General features: G+C 53.3%; 1 protein-coding gene across 2 annotated transcripts in view; it reads left to right on the top strand.

Annotated features, from left to right (window-relative positions):
- The window catches only part of CAPZB (capping actin protein of muscle Z-line subunit beta), a 128,295-nt gene that overhangs the window by 58,982 nt on the left and 44,226 nt on the right, over nt 1–25,087 (top strand). For both annotated transcript variants that reach the window (XM_021684088.2, XM_044914398.1), the window contains exon 2: nt 1,133–1,222. In XM_021684088.2, the coding sequence (XP_021539763.1) occupies nt 1,133–1,222 (90 nt within the window). The remainder of the gene's footprint in view (nt 1–1,132; nt 1,223–25,087) is intronic.

Here is a 25,087-nt window from a genome sequence, read left to right as displayed (position 1 = left end):
CCTCAGCTGTACTTCTCGGGGGGGGGGGGGGGGGGCGTGCCATGGTCTTCCCTGCTCTGCCGCGGCCACCTTACTCACCTTTCTTGTCATACCTCCTGAGGTGTAGCCTTTTGTGTCGCAGCCCGCTGGGCACTGAATTTACTCTCACTTTACCCCCACTCTGTTCCTTCCTCCTCCTCCCGCCTCCATTGTTGATCACATATTGATGATGACTGGCACGTGGTGGCTCTGAGTAAATATTTGCAGCCTGAATGTCCAGTGAGGCGAATCCTGGGAGCACACAGTGTGGTCTTTATCCTCCTGGGCCCCTGCAGCAGCGGTGACCCCAGTTTGCCGCACTTGTCTGCTCTGCAGCTGGAGCCACCTCTTCCACCGGAGATGCTCCGGGTCTCAGTTGCCTTTGCAAGGGACTGGCACGTGGGGACACGTCCCAGGCTTCAGTTGAATGACAAGCACTTTAACCTTGGTGCGCATCTTGCCACTTGTTCTTTGCCTGGCTCTGTCCCTGGCCTGGAGCTCATCAAGGAACCTGGCTCGAATGTCCAGGAGAAAGTCTAACTTGCTGCTCGAGCATGCTCCCGTGCAGGGCCGATCAGGAGGTAACACATTTGCATCTCCCGTGGTCCGTTGAATTGGAAAAGGAAAGCCGAGGAGGCTTTGAGGTGTGGATGGAACTCCGGCCCACCTCCCACTTTGAGTATCTTCCACACATGTCCACGTGAGAGAGAGGGTGCCATCGCAGAGCTCGTCCGCCCACTCTCCAGGAGGTGTTGGAGGGCCCCCTGTGGGCCTGCTCGGTGTTAGAATATCTGGGGGGCGGGGGAGAATACCCTGGGCAAGCTGAAACTGCAAGGACGCTCCCCCTGTCCCCCCCAGATTTTATTTATTTGAGAGTGAGTGAGCACAAGCTGGGGGGCGGGGGAGGACAAAGGGAGAGGGAGAAGCAGGCTCCCCGCCGAGCAGGAGGCCCTTGACGAGGGGCTCGACCCCAGGACCCTGGGACCATGACCTGAGCCCAAGGCAGACGCTTAACGACTGAGCCACCCAGGTGCCCCAAGGATGCTTTTTAAAAAGGGGTTTCAGTGTTTCTGTTGGCAAAATGACCTAGATACTCCTGTTTCTCTTTTCACAGAGTGACCAGCAGCTGGACTGTGCCTTGGACTTGATGAGGCGCCTGCCTCCACAGCAAATCGAGAAGAACCTCAGTGACCTGATCGACCTGGTACGAGCTTTGTTCATATGGTTTCGTTTGGGCTGTGGCTCATAATTGATTGCCTCTGTGTGCCTTTTTCCATGCGGTGTTCCAAACCCAGAAGAAACCTTCCACCACCACCACCACCCACTTCTGAGAGTCCTCCCTGCAGTTGTCTCTCAGAGCCAGCTGGGTTAAGAAAGTCCAAGATAGGAGCTCGGAAGTTGATCTCTGTCCCCTTGCCCCAGCTTCGTGTTTTCAGTCTCCAGAAGCTTGCATTTCAGCACGGGGAGGAAGAGGCCACACACACCCAGTGGGCATTCAGCAGTGCCTGGTGCCAGGCTTCCTTCGTTTCTTTGCTGTTGTGGAAGTCCCTCCAGCCAAGACAGTACAAAATCTACCCTATAAAATAGTTCACGGGGCTTCACTTCTTTGACCAGTACAAAACACAAAAGTCAGCTGTCAAAGAGCTCATCACATTATTTTTTAAATCTGTATTTTTTAAAAATTCAGAATAACTGGTCTCAAAATGATGCCTCAGATTAACTGGCACCATAATATTACTTGAAATGTCTCAAAATATTCAAGTAAAATCCATAAAGCGACGGAAAATATTGAAAAGAAGTAAGATAAACTAAAATCAGGCCCCAAGAGGCCAACTGAGTTGCTAGCTTATTTGGCCGTGCGTTCCGGCTCTGGTGCCGAGTCCTCTGTTGTGTTCGCTGCACCCTGTCTCCTGGGATGTGATGATCCGCTGCCAGCCATGGCTCAGTGACCAGGTGTCTTTTACAGTAGTGGTTTGAAAGCGTGTCCATATGCTGTAGTGATGCTTCATTCCACCGTCTGACTTGAGAGCGATGGGGTAGTAGGAGAAGCATTCTTGCCCGAGACTCGTGTCATTCAGAGAGAGGACTTCGCAGCTGTCCGTGGCCCGTCGTCACAACCCTGCGTGCTTACAGGCACCGCCGGATGAGGGGGGTGAACTCGCCAGCCTGTGCCGGTGACACCCCCGCGGCGGGCTGAGTGCGGGACGGGGTGAGAACCAGAGCCAGGGAGGCGCCAGCAGCCCCCGCGGCGGGCTGAGTGCAGGCGAGGGCTGTGGTGGCAGGCCCCGTCTGGAAGGGCAGTGCCCCTTTGCCCCAGCTGCTCGCCATTGCCCCGTGGGAGGACGATCCTCTGTGACTTGATTTCCGACTTGTCTGGAGAAGCCGAACTTTTGGCGTTTGAGTGAGACCTCCTGGTTTTTCAGCATCGGCCCAAACACGGGATTGGTTAGATCTGGTTTTGTATAGCATGTGAGTTGGGGGATGGGGCGGGGTAGGTGGGGGGGGTGTCGAGCGAAAGCAGTCTTTGCTGGGAAATCCTGACGTACACAGTTGGACAGTCGCAAGGGGTCCTTGCAGGTCAGAGGGAGGGCTTGAACTTGGGGCGGTGGTTATTGTCGCCGTCCCCCACTCGCTGAGCCTGGTGCGCAGCGCACCGTGCCGTGCGGTTTGCTTGCTTGGCCTGATGTGACTCCCAGCCCTACGGGGCAGCGGCCTGGGGCGTGCTGTGTTGCTTCACGTTTCTCTTGGTCAGAGATTTTTGCTTGATCGTATGTGGCAGAGGCGGGCGAAGGCTGATGGCGGGATCCGATTCCTAATTGGGTCAGCGGCAGAGGCTTCTTTGTCTTTAAACTCAGCATGGGAGAGCATGCTTGGCTGAGTTTAAACCTAGTGTGCCAATTTAGCTATTACTGTATTTTGGAAATCAACCGAACGGAGAAGAAATGATTGAATTTTTCTCAGGAGAGCCTTCTTGGTGTTTAACAGCCTGTTTTGTTCTTATGGCAACGGAAGTGTGTTTTCTCTGTGATCCCCCTGGTCAGTCTTGATCTCGGAAGTGGGCACAGAGCTGCTTTTACAGGAACTCGCTCAGCTGCTGCCTCTGCTGGGTCTGGCACAGGTACTTGGGCCCGGCCGGAAAACCGCAGCCCTGATGGTGAGTGAGGGAGAACCTTAGGAGCTGTCTCTCACCTCAGCCACACACCGGGTGCTCCCCCAGGTCGGCCCTGGCATGCAGTTGGCAGAGGCTCCTTGGGCCCCGCTCGAAGTACCACACTGTTCCTGTCGCTGAGGGGGGACATGCTATGTGGCCGCCCACAGGTTACCGTCAGAACGCACTGCCTTTCCCCTTGCAACTTTGTCTTCTGCAGAACGTGGCTGGAGAGGGGGATGGAGGCAGACCCAGGTTGCGGGTTCGACAGCCGACAGATGCCAACACCTGCCGTGTGCCCAGGACTGAGCTGGACGCGGTGGTTTGTGTTAGTGCTTCAGCGGGTTTTCACAGTCCCCCTTGAATGTACCTAGGACCACTTCACCTCTTTTGTATGATTGAGACTCTGAGGAAGAAGCCAGGCAGCCCCAGGAGTCCCAGTTCCTTCTGCAGGGGTAACTCTGCTGGGCCCCTTTGCGTGACTCGCTCACACCCAGAACAACAGATTAAATGCGGTGTGTCTTCCTGACGTGTCCGTCTGAACTGTTAGGGGGCAAAGTGTTAAATAATTCATTAGTAATCTAAAATACTAAAACATCTGTTTTATGGAGAATAATTTAGAGTTCCTGTAATTAAAAACAACAGCAGCAGCACTAGAGACCTGAAAGACAGCCCCTCCTCAGAGCCGGGCCACGTGGGATTAGCAGTTCACTTTTGTCCATTGCTCCGTGGGGGGGCTGGAGAGGCGCCGACTGCCCCTCGCCAGGTTGTGTGGAGGCCAGCCTTGGGCCCCTTCTACCTCCTGAGGCTGAACAGGAGGCCATAGTAGATTCCCATCATCCAGAATGGGCTGGGGAATCGGTGTTCTCATTAATTTTTTAATTTGAAGTATGATGAATGTCAGAATGGAAATGGAGCATGGCTTTTCGCCGAATTAGGATCTGGTAAAGCACACCTCGTTAAAACTCTACTGACATGCTTCAAAAGCCACTTTTTGATTAATGGCCTTGCTTCAAGGTCCCTGCTCTGCACCGTAGTGTATGAGGGGCGTTTGGGCTGGTTTTGTACAAGGTCCTATGACCAGTCCTAGAAATTACTTCTTTGAATGTTTTCCTTTCGTTGCTGCTATTTTTCTCTTTGCCCTGGGAATGACAGGGGGGGTTTTGTTTTGTTTTTAACTGGGTCTGCAGAATTCCGTCGTTCTTTCAAGAGCTGGTCCAATGGTGAGTGTACTGCTGTGGCTCTGAAGTTCACTTGCAGTTTTATTTCTTCCCAGAGCTGTGATTGCAGAAAACTCCCACCATCCTGGGTCCATCTAGGAGCCGTGGGTCCAGGCCTTTGTTTCACATAATCTGGGATCAGTCAGATGTTTTCAGAGCAGCGAATGCACTGCTCGGTGCAAATTGGAGTCATTCCTCCCATGCTCACCTGCCTCAAATAATGAAGGGGAGATGGTTGTTTTCAAGAAAAGTCTCCAATTTTAAGACTGACAAGAATGTTAGGATTTGCCAGCATTCTCCATGAAGGGAATGGCCACGCTTAGATGTTGGAGCCAGAACCGTAGGGGAATTTATCCGGTCCACCAGCGGTCCAGTTAGAGTCGTATGAAAGAGAAATGCGGCGTATGCTTGGCAGCCAGGCCAAGGCAGCCCAATTTATCATGCCAGATGAGCTTTCCTTCTTCTCTTTTCTTTCCAGCATCAGAGCTTTTGCTGCCTTGGGATTATGGTGCATGCTGGGATTGGTGGGAAATGACCTTCCTTTGTAGATGGCCAGAACATCATTTTATTACATATTAATCCCATTGTACTAGAGTGAAGCCAGCTGAAATCCGTTGTTAAGCCATTTCAGAAATACCCACTCGTCCATGTGGGCCAAGAATGATATGATGTTTAGATGCTCCCTTGGCTTCCTACATTTTGACCTTCTATGGTTTTACTCTGCATACTGGCAGTAATAGCCAAAACTTGGCTGGGCTGTATTTTGAGCCCTGAGCTGAGGAAGGAGTTTGTTTCTGCAAATTGGCATCCAGCAGGCCATCCGCCCTTTGCCCTTTTTAAGAGCAGACCAAAAATAGCCCTAAATCTGTTTAACCAGTCAGGAGAGTCTTTGCCTGCAAACGTTAGTTGTTTCATTTTTAATTCGTTCTCTCTTCTGTGCTGTAGCCACCCAAAGGTCCAGCTTGTGGGTGTCCCCAGACCTTACTCAAGCGCGGGAGAGGGCATCAGCTGGGAAAGCCCTTGAACCATCCTGGCCAGGCCTGTGGGTTAGAGGTGCTTCGACCAGGGAGCTGAGAAGCGTGGTCGGTTTTCATAGCAGCATATCCCTCTTCTTCGTAGCAGCCAGAATTGCCCTCCGAAAATAGAAAGGGACAGCTGGGTGCGGGGTTTTGCCCTGCCGGCGTCGGCAGGACCTGTGTTTCGAATGGCTTGCAGAAACCATTGACCTCTTGGCAGCGTGAGGGCTGCAGGGAGCATGCGATTCTTCAGGCCTGACCGCTCAGAAGGCTGGGGTGCACGGGGTGTACTTGGGCACTGGGGGCCCAGCAGATAAGCTTTAAGTCTCCAAGAACCTGCACTCCGTGAAGCAGCCGGGAGAGCCAGGCTCCACACATTTGTGATTGCTGAAATGAAGGCGAATATTGTATTTAACGGTTCATTAATATTGTTACCTGTCTGATTTTTGCTAAGCATTGTTACTCAGTTTTCAGTCTTTAATGGCGGAACCAACGAGTTCTGGAAATTATTCTCCCAGTGGTAGCTGTGTGGAATGAAGTACCAAACTCAGCTCTGTCCCCAGGCGATGAAGACGTGCTGGGCGTGGGGAACAGGGTCCTGCAGGCCAAGATGATCCAGTTTATCTGTGCTCAACAGTGAGGAGGCTTGTGTTTTCTTCCTGCCTAACTTGCCACTTAACCTTCACCATTTAAAAGTGGTCTCACACTGGCATTTTTTCCTCCTTTGTTTCAGAGGCGACATTTAAAAGGTCTTCTCCTTTCTATTTTTTTTTTTTTTTTTTTTTTAGATTTTATTTATTTATTTGACAGAGAGAGACACAGCGAGAGAAGGAACACAAGCAGGGGGAGTGGGAGAGAGAGAAGCAGGCTTCCCGCGGAGCAGGGAGCCCGATGTGGGGCTCGATCCCAGGACCCTGGGATCATGACCTGAGCCGAAGGCAGATGCCCAACGACTGAGCCACCCAGGCGCCCCGGTCTTCTCCTTTCTAAAGGGGTCTTAGCTTAAGTGGGTGACAAGTTAATGGATTCAAGCCCACATTTCCTGAGCACCCCCTCTGAGTCAGGCACTGTGCTCAGCCCTAGGAAGAAATGCAGCGTTTATTCCTTGGTTCTCCTTCCACAGGAGAAAATGCCAGGATCCTAAAATTTGACCCCTGATGAGAATGACCTTGGCTGGGTTCTCAGCCCATTGGTCTTCACTGGCTCATCAGCTCCAAGGAGGGCTGTCAAAAGTTACTTTTTCTACAAGAATTTCACGTCCGCTGTTGGTCGAATGCTCTTCCAGGTGCTGGCGATACAAGATGAAAGGCCTGGCTCCATAGAGCTGGCTGGCATTTAGTGGAGACTTTAGGGAAGACTTCCAGAAGAAGGAAGACTTGGCCGAGGCCAGCTTGGCACTCGGTGTCTACCAGGCAGATACCCTGCCGACACATTTGTTTGTCTTTACTTTTGAGTGAAGGTGGTCCAAGCTCTTTAATGGTTGTGCCCAACCAGCAGTGAGTGTCTGCCCTCTCCCCTGACTCTGCTGGCCACCTTTATCTGGCCTCTCTGTTCCCCAGGTTATTCCCGCCAGAGCATTCCTGACAGTTGAGCAAATACCCATCTTTGGAGTTTGGGGGGCAAATCCCAAAGTGGCTGCCTGGAGTAGAGAATTTTATGTTTCTTCTCTTTAAATAAGTACATTTCAGTGTGCAACATGCCCACATGTAAGACATTTTAATATAAAAAGAATGCTTTCTGCACTGAAGCCTTAAGTCGAGTTGAGGCTCAGGGAAGTTGGCCTTTTCCCGCCTGAGGCTTGGTGAGTGGGCCTCTCAGCCGGACGTCATCTTCCCCCCGCTGGGCACCCACGAGCTGAGCTGTGGGTCAGGGTTCCCCCACTGACACACCATGGACGCATGGGCTGGGGCTGGTGCATGGTGGTTTTGGAGCCCTGTGCCAGACTCCATTTGCTGGTAGTGAGGGAAGTTAATGTCGGGTGGGGGCACTTGGCTTCCGGCTTCTATATTCTCCCCGTTCGTCCTGGTCCTCAGGTCTGCCCAGAGTCTGCGGGGAAGTTTTCTCTCCCAGGCCGGATATTGTCTCTGGAGCGGGAGCAGGGAATGGATCGAATAATTGGTAATTATGCAAAAGCCCCCGCACAGTCTCTGTTGCACTGATGTTTCTGAGCGTATCCTGAGCTTCCCTGCAGGCGACACTGAGCTGCAGTTCCCATTTTACAAGGGGAAAAGCATTCCAGCCAAGGGCCTCCAGCAGTATTTTAATGAACTCCATTCCTTGGAAAGTTGTGGTGAGCCTTTTCATGCAAGTGTTTTTGCTCTTTGAATGGACTGCAGCTGTGGGGACTAAAAGCTAGGGAGGGGAGAAAGCAGCCCCTGGACCGAGGTGCTGAACTGGCCCCCTGTTCCCCATGCAGGGCTGCCTCTCCAGAGCGAGATGGCCCTGCATGACCCCAGCCTGTTGCGGAGGCGAGGACCCTGCCACCTAATGGCACGGCCTCCTTGTAAATGAGGACAGAATGGCATGATTGGCTTGGAAGGGGAAGTGGGGCTCCCTGGGGTGCCCTCCCCTGACCTGCTCCCTCATAGATGTGCCCTGGGGAAGTTATTTGAAATTCTGATGAGTTTTCTTATATGCAGAAGAATGGGCCCTCATTTGATCCAATTAAGAATGAGATGGATTGCCTCCTGCGCAAGCAGCCCAGACAATTAAAACTTGAAGCCAAGTGAATGAAGGAGAAAAGTGCGGGGGGGCGGGGGCGGGGGGGGGGGCATTTGCTTTCCTTTGTGCGCATGGGTTCCTTGGGGAGCCATGACTGTTTCCAGGAGACCGGAATGACGTGTCTGCCGGTCCTGAGCAGATCTAGAGCTGTAATGACAGATGACTTATTATGGCCAGGGGCTCAAAATGCTCCAAAACTAGGTTATTTGAAAGCAGTCTGCTGTCACGGTAGATGTCAACCATCCAGTTCACTTCTGTTGTTTTTCTGAGGAAATTCTAAAGTTCTAAGTAGAAATTTTGTGTTTGGGCTCAGATTTAGAATTTGACTCTCCCTTCTTTTCATTCTTCCTAAAGTCATTTTAGGATGAATGAAAGTCATTCTAAAGTCTTCCTAAAGTCATTTTCAGTGAATGACATGGATAAATAGCTTTAATGGAGACCCATCAGATGTCAAAGCACTGATTTATACGGACCACTTTATTATACTTTTGTCACCTGGTTTAATCTTCTCAGCCACTCTGTAAGGTGAGTGGGCAGCTCCCCTTTTATAGCTGAGGACGGCGAGGATGTCCCACATCCTCGTCAACAGCAAAGCCCAGCTGTTGCTTCAGCGTACTGTCCACTGGATTAGTCTTAAGGATGAAAACCTGATAGTATGTCATTTCTTTTTTTTTTTTTTTTAAAGATTTTTTTTATTTATTTGAGAGAGAATGAGAGAGAGCACATGGGAGGGGGGAGGGTCAGAGGGAGAAGCAGACTCCCTGCCAAGCAGGGAGCCCGATGCGGGACTCGATCCAGGGACTCCAGGATCATGACCTGAGCTGAAGGCAGTCGCGTAACCAACTGAGCCACCCAGGCGCCCAGTATGTCATTTCTTCTATGTCCTGCTAAAATTATCTTTTCAGGTGAAACTGTAAAAGAAATTTGTGACGAGGGCAGGCTAGTGGCCATGGAACTTGTAAGTGCCTCAGGAGAAAAGCCTCTGTAAACTTCTCTTCCTGCCTCTTACGGTTGGAAGCTCCATCAGAGCTACGTGATTCTGCTTAGCCTGCTGTTGGGAGCCGTGGATTCAGTGGGAATAGTGATGCGGAGTGAAACCATCAGTAACTGACCCTTAGCACATGCGCGCACCCACCCACCCACACACACACACGCACACACTGTGCCCTGTGTGTGTGTTTGGGCAGGGGGTGCTCTTTAAAAGAGCGTTCTGTCCAAACACAAGTAGCAGGCCACTATTTCTTCTTTCAGTTAATAAAGCAAATCTAGAAATTTTAGGAAGAGCAAGTTCTTGCACTGCAAGAGTTAAAGGGATGGGTCAGGAAGGTGACTACCTTTAAATCAAGTGTACCAGCATCAGCACACAACCCAGTTAAGGCACTTGGAATATATAAGGCACCTGGGGTGGGAGGGCAGGATCCCGTTGGCGGCCACAGGACTGCGGGAGCAGCTGGGCATGGGCTCCCCGAGCTCAGACCCGAGAGGCAGGAGCGAGCGGAGTCGGCCTGCTCAGCACCGGGCCCCCTCATGGAAGCGCTCAGCATGTATTATAAGTGACATTCATGTTTCGATGGGAAGAAACAATGGATTATTCGATCAGATTGCTGAAACAACTAAAGACGTTGAAGGCAGACAAGCTAAGAATCTCTTGCCCGGCCTGTGCTCATCCGCTCCCGGACTAACATGAAGCGGACAGGCAAGAAGCAGAGGGAAGCCTCAACGGTATTTGGTGCTGAGGTGGGGGAGGCCTTGTTCCTAAGGCGTAGAAACTAAAGCCAAAAGGATGGCTTATGACCACCTGCAATTTTAACTTAAAGGCTGAAATAAAATTAAATGAAAGGACTGAGAACAAACTCTGAAAAGTGTTTGTCACTTTTGCCACAGTGAATGTTCCTCCCTAAATCTTGAGAAAGCGCCTTCTGAGGCTGTCACTGTGGTTCCCATTGGACAGAAGAAGCAGCAGGGGCGCCTGGGTGGCTCAGTCGTTGAGCGTCTGCCTTTGGCTCGGGTCATGATCCCGGGGTCCTGGGATCGAGCCCCGCATCAGGTTCCCTGCTCCACGGGGAGCCTGCTTCTCCCTCTCCCACTCCCCCTGCTTGTGTTCCCTCTCTCGCTGTGTGTCTCTCTGTCAAATAAATAAATAAAATCTTAAAAAAAAAAAAAAGCGGCAGCAGGGGCCCGGGCATCTTGGCCAAGGTCACCAGGTGGCCGTGGTGGAGCCAAGCTTTGCACCCAGGCAGTCCAAGTCCAGAGTTCCCAGCTGCTGTGTGTGGACGCCTCCACTAGTAAGAAAAGTGGGAATACTTTGTTAGGACAGAGAGCCAGGTACACAGGTGAGTCACAGAGGGAGCAGTGCAGATGTCTCTTACACATCCTCTGTGTCCTTCTCTGAGGAGTGCAAAATGAAACAGGATAGGATGGCTGGAAAAGTGGCCTTCACGGATGACCTGGCTTTCTGCTCAGTGGATGGACCGAATTTCTTCTGGATGCAACCTGCATGTTGCCTGACTGTCGTGAAATTGGTCAGCTCACCTTAGTTGAGCTTCTTGAACAAAGACCGTGAGCAATAGGGGGAACATGGCCCACTCTGCCATCTAGGAGCTTTGCCATCCATGTTGTCTTATTAAAGGTTCTGGGAAGTCCTGCAGTTAAAAACAACATTTCCTTGAACCTAGCCTTTCTCTAACTCACTTTCTTGGAATCCACTTTGGAAAACATGGTTTCCTAGAAGGGTTTATAACCTGAATATCAAATGACCTGGATTTTAGACCCTTTTTGGCAGTGGTCGTGTGATGTTAGCCAAGTTTACAATTTTTGTAATTGTTAGGTAAAACGGCGTATAAAGAACATAGCTTTCCTTGTGGTTTCTTCAAATAGTTCTCTATTTGAAGAAGAACTTACAGCTCCTTCTGTAGTGGGGGAAATAGGAAGGTAGGAAGAAAGCACTGTGACATTAAGCAAATCTTACCTGAAGCCAGGGACCCCGGGTTGTAGCGTTGGGTCTGCTGCTAACTTCTTCGTGATCGGCAGGTGTCTCTGGGTCTGTGAAGTGAGGGCCAGATGGTCACATTCTCAGAACCTGGGTCCCATCGCCGTGGATACCGTTGTGTTGAGGTCCCTCCTTTCAGGATCCCCTTTTGCTGGCAGAAGCGGCATTGATTTCTGTCAGGTCTGTAACCGAATAACTTGCCGTGTACGGTAAAAATGTAGAGAGAGCCGAGCAGATGGGGGTCTCTGGCAGATGCCCCCCCGCCCCGGGGTGGGGCTCCATCGCTTCTGCAGCTTACTTCCGTAGATGGATCGAGGCTGACTGGGACTTCAATCCCGATCAGTCACCTTCCAGCTTTGAGAGCACAGGCAGGTCGCTTCACCTCCAGAGTTTGCTCCAGCATACGAGACGGGGGTAAGAAAACCCCATTCCTGGAGCACTTGGGAGGGTGTGAGGATGTACGTCATGTGCCGACGTGCATGATAGGTGCTTGGTAAATGCTGGCTGATTCCTTTATTACCTTTGCTGGCTTTCCAGGACCTGTTGTAACCCTGGGTTCTGGCAGCCTTCCCGTGTTTGCACAGGTGGACAGTCCCAGTCCTGACTCTCACGAGGGGTTAGAGCCCAGTGCGCCAGTGCAGGGACTTGGTGTATTTAACCTGGCAAGGAGGCGGTGAGGAGGCCCTCCACTGAGGCATCTGAGATGGTCCTGAAAACCATTTTCCCACCTTCTGTGAACTCTGACAGTGGGCATGCCTCTGACGGGATGGAAAGCAGGGAGATGCAGGGAGATGCCATCGCCCTCGACACCAGGGCCAGCAGAGGAGGTCCGAGACCGGTGTCATGGCCAGGAAGGACAGCTTGACAGCTCATTCCACAGAGTGGGGTGATGGAGTGTCCTGCCTCTCATCCCATCCTGGCAGAGGGGGCTCCCGGCCTGTGTGTCCTCTCCTCTCCCTGGGGACTTTGGCGGGCACTCTGCTCCCTGCTTCAGCTCCCTGAATTCATAACGCTCAGAGTCCTTTGGAAGCCCTGGTGGGGGAGCTAAACAAAGTGGCTGCATGGTGGGACAGGTCGGGGGTGGGATCTGTCCAAGGACCGGGCAGTGGATCCCGCAGCCTCCTTGCTCACTCGAGCTTGTCGCCTTCACTTCAGCCATCCACAGGTGCCACACAAGCACGTGGACGTCATCCAGGACAGGCCACCTAGGACCTGGGACCCTCAGGACCCCATTCTGTAGTCCCGTTTATTGCTCTCTGTGCCTCCGCCTCCTTCCATCCCATCAGGATTGCTGCTGTCTTGTCCCAGCCTGAACCTCCATCTCTAATCCCCACCTCCGCACTGCCAGCGTGACCCCCAGGCACCCCCTCCCCAGCTTGAGAACCAGCCCCCACGTCCACGTCTGCAGCGCCTCCACAGTCACCCAGCAGTGGTCCTCCCCATCCCCTGGCTCTTCCCCTTCAGCCTCTCCCGAGTCTATTTCTCATGGTGGGGAGGCTATGTTAGCACCTCGCCTGCTACCACCTGTTCTTGCCCTGCTGCAGAAATATGCCTGTGAGGGGCCACTGGCCACGGCGTGGAGGTTCGGGCTGGGCTTGCGGCAGAGTGCCCATCTATTCTGCACATTGCCTTGGACACAGACTGATAATTTAATGATCTCCCTGCTCTCCATATACCCTTTATGTGTCAGGCTACAGAAGTATTTTAGTATGTTTTAGTTTGCTTGGAGATGGAGCACCTGTAAAGTTCTTGGCTGGGAAGTGTTGGGATGCCTGTGAGTCTGACACTGGGTGCCTGGTATTTCCGGAGCACCAGACCCAATACGGGTGAGCGCCGGGAAACCGGAAGGCCCCGCTGAGCTGAGCTCTCGTCTTCACCATGTCTGAGCTGGGTGACTTCTGAACCACAGCTTCTTCACCTCGGGGGGTGGGCCTGATGTCACTGCCCTTGAAAACTAGAGGTGGTGTGTGTAAAGCTTCTAGCATGGTACTTGGCTTAAAGTAGGTAGCTGTCTATGGTGGGGTTCTTGCCCCAAGTCTGATGCAGCTGTCGTGCAAATGAATGAAAACTCTGCTGGTCGCCTGGTTTTCAGCTGCCAAAGACTTCTCTTGACCCTTCACATATTTAGTTTCTTTAGAGCACACACCACATCTTACAGATGAGGAAACAGAGAGGCTTAGTAAGTTGGTCAGAGCCTCACAGCTCATTAGTAAGTAGCAGGGTCAGGATCAACCCCAGGTCCATCAGACTCAGATGCCCAGTTTCCTCCTGCCATGCTGTCTGTGCCCACGGCTTCTCCAGGAATAGCTTCCTCCTTGTCACTGCAGGTCCCCGGCTGACCTCTGAATGCAGATATCGTCACAGTCTTTAGCACCCGCAAGAGGTTATTCAGTCTTCGCAGAATGTAACTTTCCCCTTCCCACGTTGAAAGGACAGCCTGTTCTAGCCTTCCATTGTTAGAGATGAAATGCTGGTGGAGGTGGCCTTGGTGGTGATCACGTGACCCCAGGTCCGCATGCCACCACCAAGTAGCTCTGCTGCCTGGTCTCTTTCTGCTTGGAGGGCGGAGGCAGGTTCCTTCCAGCCCCCGAGAGGCTTCCCATTGCTTGCATTAAGGAGTCAGTGCTCTAGAAAAGGTGCAGGGGTGAAGAATGATTCTACCCTCCTTTTTTGGGTCACTGGCCCTCATCAGGGGGGACACTTTTTATTCATTAGTCAGGCGGTTTGCGGTTGCCGTGTTGCCACATCTGTTGCTGCCTTCCTGGGCCTGTTGGCGCTCACAATTAAGGTTCATTAGAGACCCTGTCAATCACAACAGGCGCAGAACCTGCCTTTGAGAGGCCTCACAAAGGGGCTGTCCCTGTGCCCTCCCCTCTGCAAATGATCCCTGACCAGATTCTGGATGTGTTGTGTGCAGGAGAACCGGGAAGGACGGCACTAGTAAAACTCCAGACTCTCGGGTCCTGGGGGGGGCTGTTACCTCGTGTGTAATTGAAACCTTCACGCCAGGACCTGAATTGATGTTACAGATGGTGCTGGTAGGAGTTGTGTCAGATGCAGGCCATAAGTATCTTGACGGCAGGCCACTTGAGGAGAGATTTGGGGCCAAATACAGAAGAGATTTAATTATCGTTAATCTCCCTCTCTCCTTTTTCTGGAATGTGTAGGCACACTTAATTACTACTGACTGGAAGCTAAAATAACAGTCTGGGTTCAGAACGAAACCCTTTAGGAGATTTGCCCCAGGCTGGAAGTGATTATTCTTCCTACAAGTGGATTTCCCCTCCTTCTGACCACGCCGAGTGTAAGGAGGGAGTGAGGGATGTGCGTCGGGCCCTGGAAAGTCGCTTACTGCTCCTTCCCCAGCATTTGCACGCCTTGTTTCATTGACCTGCTGGAAGCCCCACGTCCAGGCTGCCTCAGTCTGCGGGCCAAAGCACTGCCTCATGATTCTGCACTGTTTGCGCCCAGGGGCCCTCTGGGTCCAAAGCACCTGTGGAGTGTAGTACTGCTCCTCCGTATCCCCAAGGTCCACGTGTGCCTGGCCACATCGTTGGTGCTGAATAAGTAGTAGCTGGACTGGCCAGTGAACCCACCTGTCCCAAGCTCTGAGATGGGGGGCTCTCCCTCTAGACCTTCTAAGCCATGTAGTCTGAGGAGGGAGAGGAAAGGGGGCAGAGATGCCTTGAGAAGCTGAAACATCACTCAGGAGGCCTCAGCCCCATGGGGTCGGCACTGGTGGCCCCAGCAGGGGAAGGGCACAGAGGGGCAGCAAACTGAGAGTCCCCTGGGTCTGGCACCCCCTAGGGACCTAGGTGATCTTGAGGAAGCCGCTTCGGCTCTCTGTGCCTCCGTTTCCCCGTGGGTACGGTGCAAGGAGTTGTGACTTCACCTCATTCTCAGACGGCAGGTGGGAGGATGAAGGGGGCGTGCTGGGGCATCGCGGGGTGCACGTGAGGAGCACTCCATGGGTCGCGTCAGCTGCCGTGACGGAGCGCGGGCTTCTGTGACAGCAAGGTGCGAGTGCAGGACAGAAACGGGAACTGGGGCAGCTGGCCCATTGGCTGTCCTTCTAAGGATGCCCCTCGTCAGAGCGCCCTGCGTTTTCTTGTGTGGCAGGCGGCGGGCGAGTGCTTTCTGATCGGGCTCAGGGAGGTGGTGCGGCCTTCCAGCGCGGAGCGGGGCCGTGGGGCGTGCCAGACCCACTCACAGTGACGAGGGGCTTGAATGTCCTCCCCTCTAGTACTTGACCTCTCGGGTCTTGGCAGCAAAGGCAGGAAGCAGGGTATGTGGCTTGTGGAAGAGTCCAGCACAGAGGCAGGCCCCAGGAGCACTGGGTGCAGCTCGGGCTGGCTGGAGGCCGGCAGAGACATGGTTCCAGGTGCCCAGGGTAGTCGCTTCTAAGGAGTGCCGCCCACCCCCATCCAGCCTGTTGGCCAAAGCCATGTTTATCATTTAGGGCAGTTCGGTGGACATTTATTGCCCCTGGGTTACTGGATTATTCTAACAGCCTCTGGACCTCCCTGCCTATAGTCCCCCACCCACCCCATCTCACTCTTCGGCAGCCAGAGTAACCTTTCCAAAATGCAGTTTTCATCATGACCCTCCACTGCCCTGACTCCACAGTGTCATTAGGATCAAGCCCAGAGAACATTCTGGGTTTAACAGAACTCCTGATTTGGAGCCCTGCCCATCCCTCCTCCCTCCCCCAAGGCCCTTCCACTCCAACCATACTGATCTGCTAGGGTTTCCCAAAAGTCCTGTGCCCGGTATTGTTGGATCTTGGTATGTGCTGTCCTCTTTGCTGGGAACACCTCTCCACACCAGCTCTGCTCATCTCTCAGACCTCTGCTTGGGCCTCAGCCCCCCACCCTGTCCCTTGGTCACTGCAGCCATGGTACTCCCCTCTACTCTCGGTTGGATTAATTATGTGACTCTCACTGCCCACCAAGCTCTCTGAGGGTAGGGATCTTGTCTGCTCTGTTGAGCTTTGTCTCCCCAGTGTTGGCACAAATGGACACCCAGTGAAGGCATGCTCAGGCCCCTCGTGAGTGCTAGAGCCTGTGCTGATGTTTGTGTCTGAAGAGCCCACAGGCATGGGGGAGCCAGATAGCCAGATAAATGTAATACAAGGCTTCCACTTGGGAGTCAAATGGGCAAGTGTTCCCCCCTGGATGGAGCTGGGGGATATCATTTTTCTGTTTTATTACAGATCTTATGTCCATGTGCAGGACGTTTAAGTCCATGAGAAATGCTTATGAAGGTGCCATATACTAACATGCAAATGAGAAATGCAGTCCCTAGGTCTGAGGGGCTTACTAGTTTTCCCTGGAATTATGTTTCTGCCTTCAAACACCTTGACAGAAGAGCTTTCCTGCATGCTGTGGGAAGCCCCCTTAGGGAGGAGTAGGTCCAGCCTGCCTCATCCCAGACCAGGGCGTCGTCCCCTGTTGCTCCAAGGGATGAATCACCAGAGCTGCTGAAAGTGACCCGGGGCTTCACGCTCAGTGCGAGTATCAAGCAGAATGCGAACTTGTTGGTCACCCCGTTGGTTTCCACGTTCTTTCCATTCCCGAGACCCAGGGAAAATCGGCCGACGCTCCACAGGCTTTGCAAATCTTTCCCTAATTAAAGGGCCGCCCAGCTGTGTGCACAGCGCCTCTGCCTCACATCTCTGCCCTTTTGTGTTTGTGTTTGTGTTTAAAATTCCATCTTTCCAAAAAGTTTGCCACTCAGCAAGTCTCCTTGCAAGCGCCCATTTTTGTTTGGGGAATGTTTTTTCCTCTGGTTTCTGTTTTGCCTGTGTATGGGAAGTTCAGGTCTCTTTGGGGTCATTCGTGCCCGTGCTTTGTCGTCATTCATGTTAGTGGTGTTGTGTGTATCTTGCCACGGCTCTGGGAGGTGGCAGTGGGTGCTCCTGGCGTCCCAGCTGTTGCACTCCTGGATGCGTGAGGGACTAGAGTATCACTTTGGTTTCCTTCTGGGCTAAATGAACAAAAGAGCTTAGTCCTCCTGTGGTTCTGGTGGGCAGCAGTACTACAAGATCAGGGAAGTTCCGGAAAAATCCGACTTAGGTCAGGATCAGGTCCAGCTGCAGGAGGCCGCACTATCCCAAGGTGAAGAAGATACGGGGTTCTTGTTCGCTGGAGCTGGGAGGCATAATTCATCAGAAATGCACGAAGAGCCCTTCCTTGGCCTTACCTTGCCCGAAGTGCGGAGGGTCTGTCTGGCTTCTGTGTTTTGGGAACCGTGTGGCATCCTGTTACCAGCGGACCCCAGGGAGCGGTGTTTTAGGTAAGGGTCTGGAGAGCTTTCACTGAGGAGGTCTGAAGAATCTCTCTCTAGATTAGGTCCTGCCTTCTGGGGGATGAGAAACACGAGACAGAAAAGTGAGCTGGAAAGAGAGTCCGCTTCCCCAGGACCCGGAGAGTCAGAGGGCATTTCCTTCCTGAGAGCTGTGAGAAAGTCTTGTGTAGCTCGGCAGGCCCCGGCCCTGGGTGAGGAGTGCCTGGGTCACCCCGGGAGCACACATTGGGTTCAGGGAACAGATTCAAAGCCCTTGAGAGCAGTGCCCAGCCTGCTTTCCCTGACATTGGAAGTAGGTCTGGAGCCTGGGCCGGGACATGGAGCAGCTGCGTGTCCGTCAGGGGCCTGGGAGTTCTGATGTGTGTCCATCACCAGTCCCGTAAAAAGCCGATGGCGTGCTAACTGCTGGTGACCAGGTCTCCCATGAATGAAGGGGACACCAGAGTTCATGAAGATCTATGTCATGGGCAGTAGGAAAGCCTGAGCTTCCCTTTAGTGAGTAGAATTGGGGTGGGAGCCTCGGCGGGTGGGAGCTCACTCCTGGAAGAGAGCAGAGAGGGGGTAATGTAGGTTCTGTGTATAAAGAGAGAAATTTCTGAAGGACCTGGAATTGGAATTGAGGGACAAGGCCCCTGCGGTTGGGAGCCTGTTCCTTCTCCCTCGGGCTGTGTCGGGGTCCTGAGGCTGGGCACCTCGGGGGCAGGCCCAGCTCTTAGTCACTCTGGGATCACCCACAGTGCCTTGGATGTTGTTAGTTTTAGGAAGAACGTCACAAACTTCTGATTAGCTCGCAAAGCCATTTCCTGGAGAGTCAGATAAGTACATTGACTGTCTTGAACTGTGAGACTTTGCAGGATCTTAAGGCTCAAATGAACCTTGCTGGTCCTCTAGTCTAGTGGCTTTCAGACATTTCTTAAATCGGTGGAGCCCTCTTTCAAGCTAAATCTTACACAGAGCTCTAACGAAACACAGGGTGGTGGGTGAGCCTACTTACTCCTGTCACCCTAAGTCCCTCCCTCCACCAGCACCCCACCAGGCATCTCTTCTCTGCCTCGGAGAACCAAAAGACCCATTTGAGTCAGTTGGTCCGTTTTAGAGATGAGGAAACAGGACCATCAAGTGATCTCTCCCCATTTCATTAGAGACCAGCTCTGACTTCCAGGCCGACGATGTGTCCCCTACAATGTGCTGTGTTAATTTATTAATTTATTCTGATGTGGAGAGCTCTGGGTTGTAAGGGTCAGTAGTCCAGTAGCTACTGAACGTGAAGCGAAAGCTAACACTGTCTCTGATCCCCGAGGCCCAGAGTCACTGCTCACCAACCCAAACTTGCATTCTCTGCTAAAAACCCAAACTGATATTTTTGCATTTGCATTGAACTTGGAGTTCCCTGGATATACCTGTGCTCTCCACCTGGGACACGTCTCTTGATTCACTTTTTTTTTTTTTAAACAACAGTTTTGTGGAGGTAGAATCCACATACTGTAAAATTCACCCTTTGAAAAGTGTGCATTACAGTAGTTTTTAGCGTAATCAGAGTCTTGCAGCCATCTGTACCCCATGCTGTGCTCCTGAGACCAGGCGGATACCCCATCTACACCCAAGTCCCACAGGCTTCACTGTGACTTCGTACCACACTCGCGCTTCACTTTCTGTAACTCGGCTCGATGTTAGCTCCTCTCATGTCTTGCCTGGACTCCCCTGCTCCCTCTGTCCTCCTGGGGGGCTCTGGGCGGCCCTCCTCTTCGTTTCCATAGCATCCAGTACTCCCTCTCCATCGCACATGGTATGTGGCTACATTGTTTGTGCCACTCTCTCCCCTCCTAGACTCGGAGCTCCTGGAGGGTGGGAACTCTCTCTAACCCCTCATACAGTTAGGTGGGTTTTATCTCTTATGGGCCAAAGTGGAGAGGAGCTCTTGATCCAGAAGACCCAGCCAATGAAGAGGACACATGGGTGGCTCCTAAGTGGAGCTGACTTCTCCCCAGTAGGAAGAATTACAGATTATTCTTTTTTTTTTTGTCCATGCGTAGCCATTTTCTCTAGATGACTCGGTGCAATTAAAACAAAACCTGATGAGACATCCATCCAGTGGAAGGAATCCAGTGGGAAACGTTGTGGCCAGCCAGCCCAGATGGTTTTATGCTAAGAGAAGGGAGAAAAAGGCCCTGACTTGTTCTGCGTGTGCCTCCCGTAACGTGGCACATCCGTGCTGGCCTCCAGCCCCGCTCACACACACACAAGCAGAAACAGCACGAACAATTCCACTTGAAAGGAACCAGGCGCATCACTGGAATTTTGGTAGACTGTTAGGGTTGTTTCGAAGTTTGTGGTCTGGAGAGTTGGGGAGAATATGTGGTGGAAAGAGCCGGAAGTCTGGCATATGACTCAGTGGCTGCGTGGCTCTGAGCTTCTGCTGCTGCTTCACAGGGTCCTTGGCCTCCTGGGGGGGGGGGGGCGGTGCCGGAGGATCCTCCCGCGGTGAGCTGGATGGGGCCTCGGCAGGTGGTGGTGGGATTGCTTTGGTCCGCCTACCCGCTCCCGCTCTGGAAATCTGCCCCTCAGCCAGGACACACGGGCGGGTCTCCGGCACTTTGTCCCCTCGGCGAGCCCTCCCAGCTCAGCAGTAGGGCACCTTCTGCGTTTCCGCAGCCTTGCCCACCTGGCAGCGCGCCTCTCGTTCAGGTGGATTTCCGGGCTAGCCCATTCGCAGCTTTCAGGAAGGCTCGGACGGGGAGGCTTTGGGCTGGGCCCCTGAACGCACAGGGATGAGGAAGCGGGCTGAGACCTCGCTGCTCTACCCTCAGGCGGCTGTGAGGAGGGAGGTGCACGGGGACCTAATCACGCAGAGCCCACTTGGGCCAGGCGCTTCTCTCTGCCGCCATCCCACTGGTGATGCTTTCGGCGGAGGTGTTCTCAGCCCGCGCGGTTGCTCGCCAGGCCCCGCGCTAGAGGCGGCACCGGCTGCGAGGCCTCAGCCCGGCCGTGTCACCCCGCTGTGCCCCAGGGTGGTCGTGCGGGGCACCGCGATGGTCAAGCGAGAGCCGGCGGGCGCGCTCGGAGGAGCACCTCGTGCGCCGGCAGTGCTTCAGAGAACATCCGCCGCCACCAGGGTCCCAGCCTGTGGGGACGGAAATGAGGCTGGGGGCTACCCTGTCCCACCCCTGAAACCACACGGCCTTCCTGAAAAGATCGAATTCCAGACGGGTGGTTTCGGGTAGCTTTTACCTGGTCTTTTCCCGAAAGGTCTGAAGTGATTTATAAGAATGCAGCCAGTGCGGTACTCCCTTGGCAACGAAGCCGTCCAGCAGGAGGGCCACAGCTCTGTCCACGTTTGCCTTTGTGTCGCGGGCCGGCGCCAGCCCCATGGTCTCCGGAGGGTGGCCGTCCACCTCCCTGGGGCTGAGAACTCGAGTCTCCGGCGGACCGGGGGGCTGTTGGTCGTGGAGCCGCAGTGCCATCCCCGTCGCCGCCGTCACTCGGGTGCGCTCACCCTCACCGCCAGCCAGCCAGCTCCGGTTCCCCCTCCAGCAGAGGCAGGGAGGAACATTTTAGGAGCCTGCTTCCCACAGAGTCTGACTCGGACTTCCGAAGATCAAACTCTGCCCAAGGGACCATGTCAGCAGCACTGGGAGCCCTGCCAGTGCCAGGCCCCACCCCTGTCCTGAGGGGAGAGACCCTGTCCTGAGGGTGTGAAGATGCGAGGCCCTCAGCCGGGGCCTTGTGGCCCGGAGGAGCATAGGCTGGGGAACTGCCTCCCTTCTGAGGCTTTGGGGCTGCATGGAAGAGGCAGGGGTCATTAGGTCCCCGGGGGAGAGCAGCCTGGGTCGGGATGGACTGTGCAGGACGTTGGGGCCCCGGCTCCGCTCGGGGCGGTTGCCTGCCCAGGCTGCAGACACTTCTCCGCACCGAGGCCACAGCGACTTCTGTCTGGTGACTTTTCAGCCTCTGGCTTTGTGAGGTGTTTGTGTATTGTGCTCTGTCCTCAGGGACAAGGCCTTAATTAAGAGGAGCAGGCAGGTTAGAAGGACCCTGACTTCTCTTGACTTCCCTCTACCGGGGGAGGAGTGGTGCCCCTGGCCAGGGAACGGTTAATTTAATTAGGCTCCAAGTGCCTGGTTCATCCCCTTCGGGGAAGCATAAGGTTACATGTGGACAACAGGAGCCTTGTGTGTGAGCCTGCGGTTGACTCACAGATAGCGATTTTAATTTTTCTTTTCAATTTGCCTTCTCTTTGTTCTGCCCCTTCCTGACCCTTCCTTTAGAAAACTGTTCTTGCCTCTTATTCCAGGCTGTGAGCTTCTAGAAGGCAAAGCTTTGGAGTCTTGAGTATGAATGGCTGAAACCCAGCCCAGGAAGTTCGCCTTTATTATTTATCCCTGGGGTGGTTTGGGGCACCTGCCTAAGAAAAGGAAGCCGGGAGGGACTTGTTTCTTGAGAAAGTTCTTTGTTGTTAATGGCATGTGAAAAATTTGTTTCTAGGTAGAATAAAATATTTGTTATCAAATGATTTCCTAGTGTTGGCCCTGTTGGCCAGCTTCATTTAGACCCTGAGGACTGTGCCCCCGGCGACCAGTTGAGTACCTGATGTGAGCAAGTCCTTAGTCTGCTGTACCAGCCTCCTGAATCTGAGGTACACACGGTTCATCGTATCGTAATGTTTCCGAAATAGGGAAATTGCCTCTTACACTTCACGTGTCCTTCGAATGCATTAATCATACATCTTAATTTATAGACATCTAATGAAGGATACAGTCTGTACTTTCATTTGAAGAATGTCATTCTTAGAGTCAAGTGATAGCTTAGTTGGAAGAGGGCTGGGTCTGAAATGGGAGGGAGGGACATCACCCCTGTCCCTGTGTGTGTGTCCGTGTGTCTGTGTGTGGTTGGGGGTGGAGGACTGAGTAGCCTTGGGTTCAGCAAGTGCAAAGCGCCTGTCTCGCCATGCTCGGCGCCGGGCAGTGGGCACAGGGTCCCTGCTGAGGTCCAGGCGTGGCTGGAGGGCTCCGTGCGGGCAGAGAGCTCCACTGCACAGTCCCTTTGTGTTGCTGGTTCCCTGTCCTGGGAGCGGTGTCCCTGTCCTTGGGGCCTCCTGCCACAGAGCCTTTGTGCTAGCTCCCACGTCAGTGTTCCCCTCTTTCCTTCCTTCCCATGTCATCACTGTGCCACCTCCTGGACCACCGAACCCCCACAGGCCCGCCCTTGCCACCGGGATGGCTCCTTGTGCCGTGTCGGTGTCCAGTGGCGAGAGCGTGTTTTGGGCGAGCGGGCTGTGTGTGCCTGTCTTGCCTGCCACTGTGTCCTTGGCACCTAGCACATCCCTGGCTTGGGTACTCAGCGTGCACTGAGTAAAATGAATTTCTCTTTGAGGTGGGGACTGTGGCCCGCGTTTCTGAGGTTAAGGAAGGGTACACTCAGCCAGGAAGTGGCAAACCAAGGATTTGAACTTGTGTTTGATTTCAAGGTTGGTGTTTTCCAGAATGCCACACTGTAGATTGTTTCTGACACCAACATGTGTGTCGCTACAAACACTCCCTTTGGTCTTGTATTTCATTTTTATGTTTGTTTATTTTTATTAGGGAAAAAAGGGGAAAGTTTGTAGCCTTAGAAAAAATAAAGGGAACAAACCCAACTGTAAGGAGAGACCTCTGCTGGCCGCCCGGAGCTCCGGCATCCTGACACCTGGCTGCCTGGGAGCAGGCCCTTCGAATGCGGGGAGCGGGGAGCGGGGAGCGGGGCCAGCCAGGCCTCTGCCCAGCTGTGATTTCACCAACATTACTCATCTGAGTGTGCGACCCAGTGAACAGGTCTGTTTTCGATTCTTATCTCTCTGGTGGCGGGCGCGCAGCCAGCGGGCAGATCAAAAGATGGAATGTGTTCGTTGGGCCATTTTTTTTAAGGAACCGAGCTACGGGGTGCACTTCTTAAGGACAGTGGTGCCGTGGATTGGATTATCCATGGAGTTGAACTGGTCTGGCTTTTGTGCTTTTTAAAGGGTTCACCTCAAGTTTCTTTTTCTGGTTGAACAATTGTTTTCAAAATTAGTAACTAATGGAGAAGGGGAAGAGGTAAAATAGAACCACATGGTGGCGCAGACACGAACCTCACTTGTGGCCGGAAGCTTCTGATTTGTATCTCTCTTCATGGGATCCACTGTTGGGTTAGATGGTAGGAACAGCCTTCGGTTTGGGGCGACAGCAGGAGTGGATGTAATTTTTACTCAACCGAACTGTTCTGTATCTCACGTGTGCTGTTTCAGACCACTGGCAAGTAGCGCTGCGACTCAGGCCCGGTCTTTCTCCGAGGCCTGGCTGACCCTTTTTTAAAACAAGGGTTCTCTGACTGTTCTACATCGAGGGCTGTTTTGAAGAGTAGAGGAGGTGATGCGGGGAGAGGCTAGAGTACAGTGCCTGGCGTGCACTCCCAGGTGCGGACTGTGGCAGCCTGCTCATCCTTATCCTCATCATTATTAAAGGATCACCTGCGGCTGGGGCTCAGGACATTCCTCCTGGGGTTTTCCCTCCCTGTCCCCGTTCACTTTATTCCTCCCTCCTCCAGCGCTGCCGCCCACCCCCCCCAACCGGGGGGCCAGGCGATGGTGTCAGCTCCTCGGGTGTACAGGGCATGGTGCTCCCTGCTCTCTGGGGTGTGGCCTCAGGGGAGCTTGGGGCAGCGGAGGAATGAATTGGTGGAGCCCTGAACCCCACCGCACCGGGACCGTGCTCCGGCCAGTGCAGTGTTGTTTACTGTTCCAAGTCACTGAGAATTAAGTTCAGGTCCCCCCAACAGTGTGCACTGATCTCGCACCTCTGGTGTTACCGAACATTCCTCACAGAGGCTGTGAAGCGGTTCAGACAGGCAGCTTGGACAGAAACCATCCGGCCCTCGGGTGTCGGCACCAACCACGTGTTCTCGCTCAGGGGCAGTGGAGCCGATGACACATACACCCCAGAGTGAACTCTTGGCTTGTTTGGACCTGTCCTTTCATTTAAATTGCTCTGCAAACTCACGATCCTTGAGACTTAATGTGATTTCTTCCACTCTTCTAAGCACGTGACAGAACTGAGTTGGGGGTAGCCTTGGGGGTTGAGTGTCAGGAGAGTGCCGGTAACTCATCGATGAGAGATAAACTGCCTTTATTCTGAGTTTATAGTAGGACCTCGATCCGTCGGCAGACGTGCTGGAGCCCCCGCCACCCCACGCGTGTCACCGGGCTGGGTCTGGGGCACGGGACTGTACCTCTCCCGGCTCACGCCAGCTCTCAGACTCCCGAGAGTGTTAAGGAGCGAGGACTAGAGCAGCCACCCCCAAAGCTTTTGGGATTCAGCTGACATCAGTGCTCGTACAGGAATTCCAAAGAATTTGGCATCTTGGTAAAGAAGTCGGAGTTCGGGCTGGGTTCTGAAGGGTCATAGGATTTGAGAGAAGAATGGGGATGGGTTGCCAGGTTTAGCACATGAAAACATGTATCCTGTGTATTTGAGATTCATTGTGTACCTGAAATTAAAAATGCACTGCCCAATCCTGTATTTTCTCCAGCAAGCCTATAAGGGAGGATATTTTTAGGCAGAAGAACACATGTGCTAACTTGCCTTCGCAGAGAGCCGCGAGCAGGACAGGGTGGTGTTGGGAGGCTGCAGGCAGAAGTGGGGGGTGAGATGGCGTGGAA

The sequence above is a fragment of the Neomonachus schauinslandi genome, chromosome 4 (genome assembly GCF_002201575.2).
Source record: "Neomonachus schauinslandi chromosome 4, ASM220157v2, whole genome shotgun sequence".
NCBI classification, from domain to species: domain Eukaryota; kingdom Metazoa; phylum Chordata; class Mammalia; order Carnivora; family Phocidae; genus Neomonachus; species Neomonachus schauinslandi.
The sequence above is the reverse complement of the archived record's forward strand: the minus strand, read 5'-3'. Positions and strand labels throughout refer to the sequence as shown.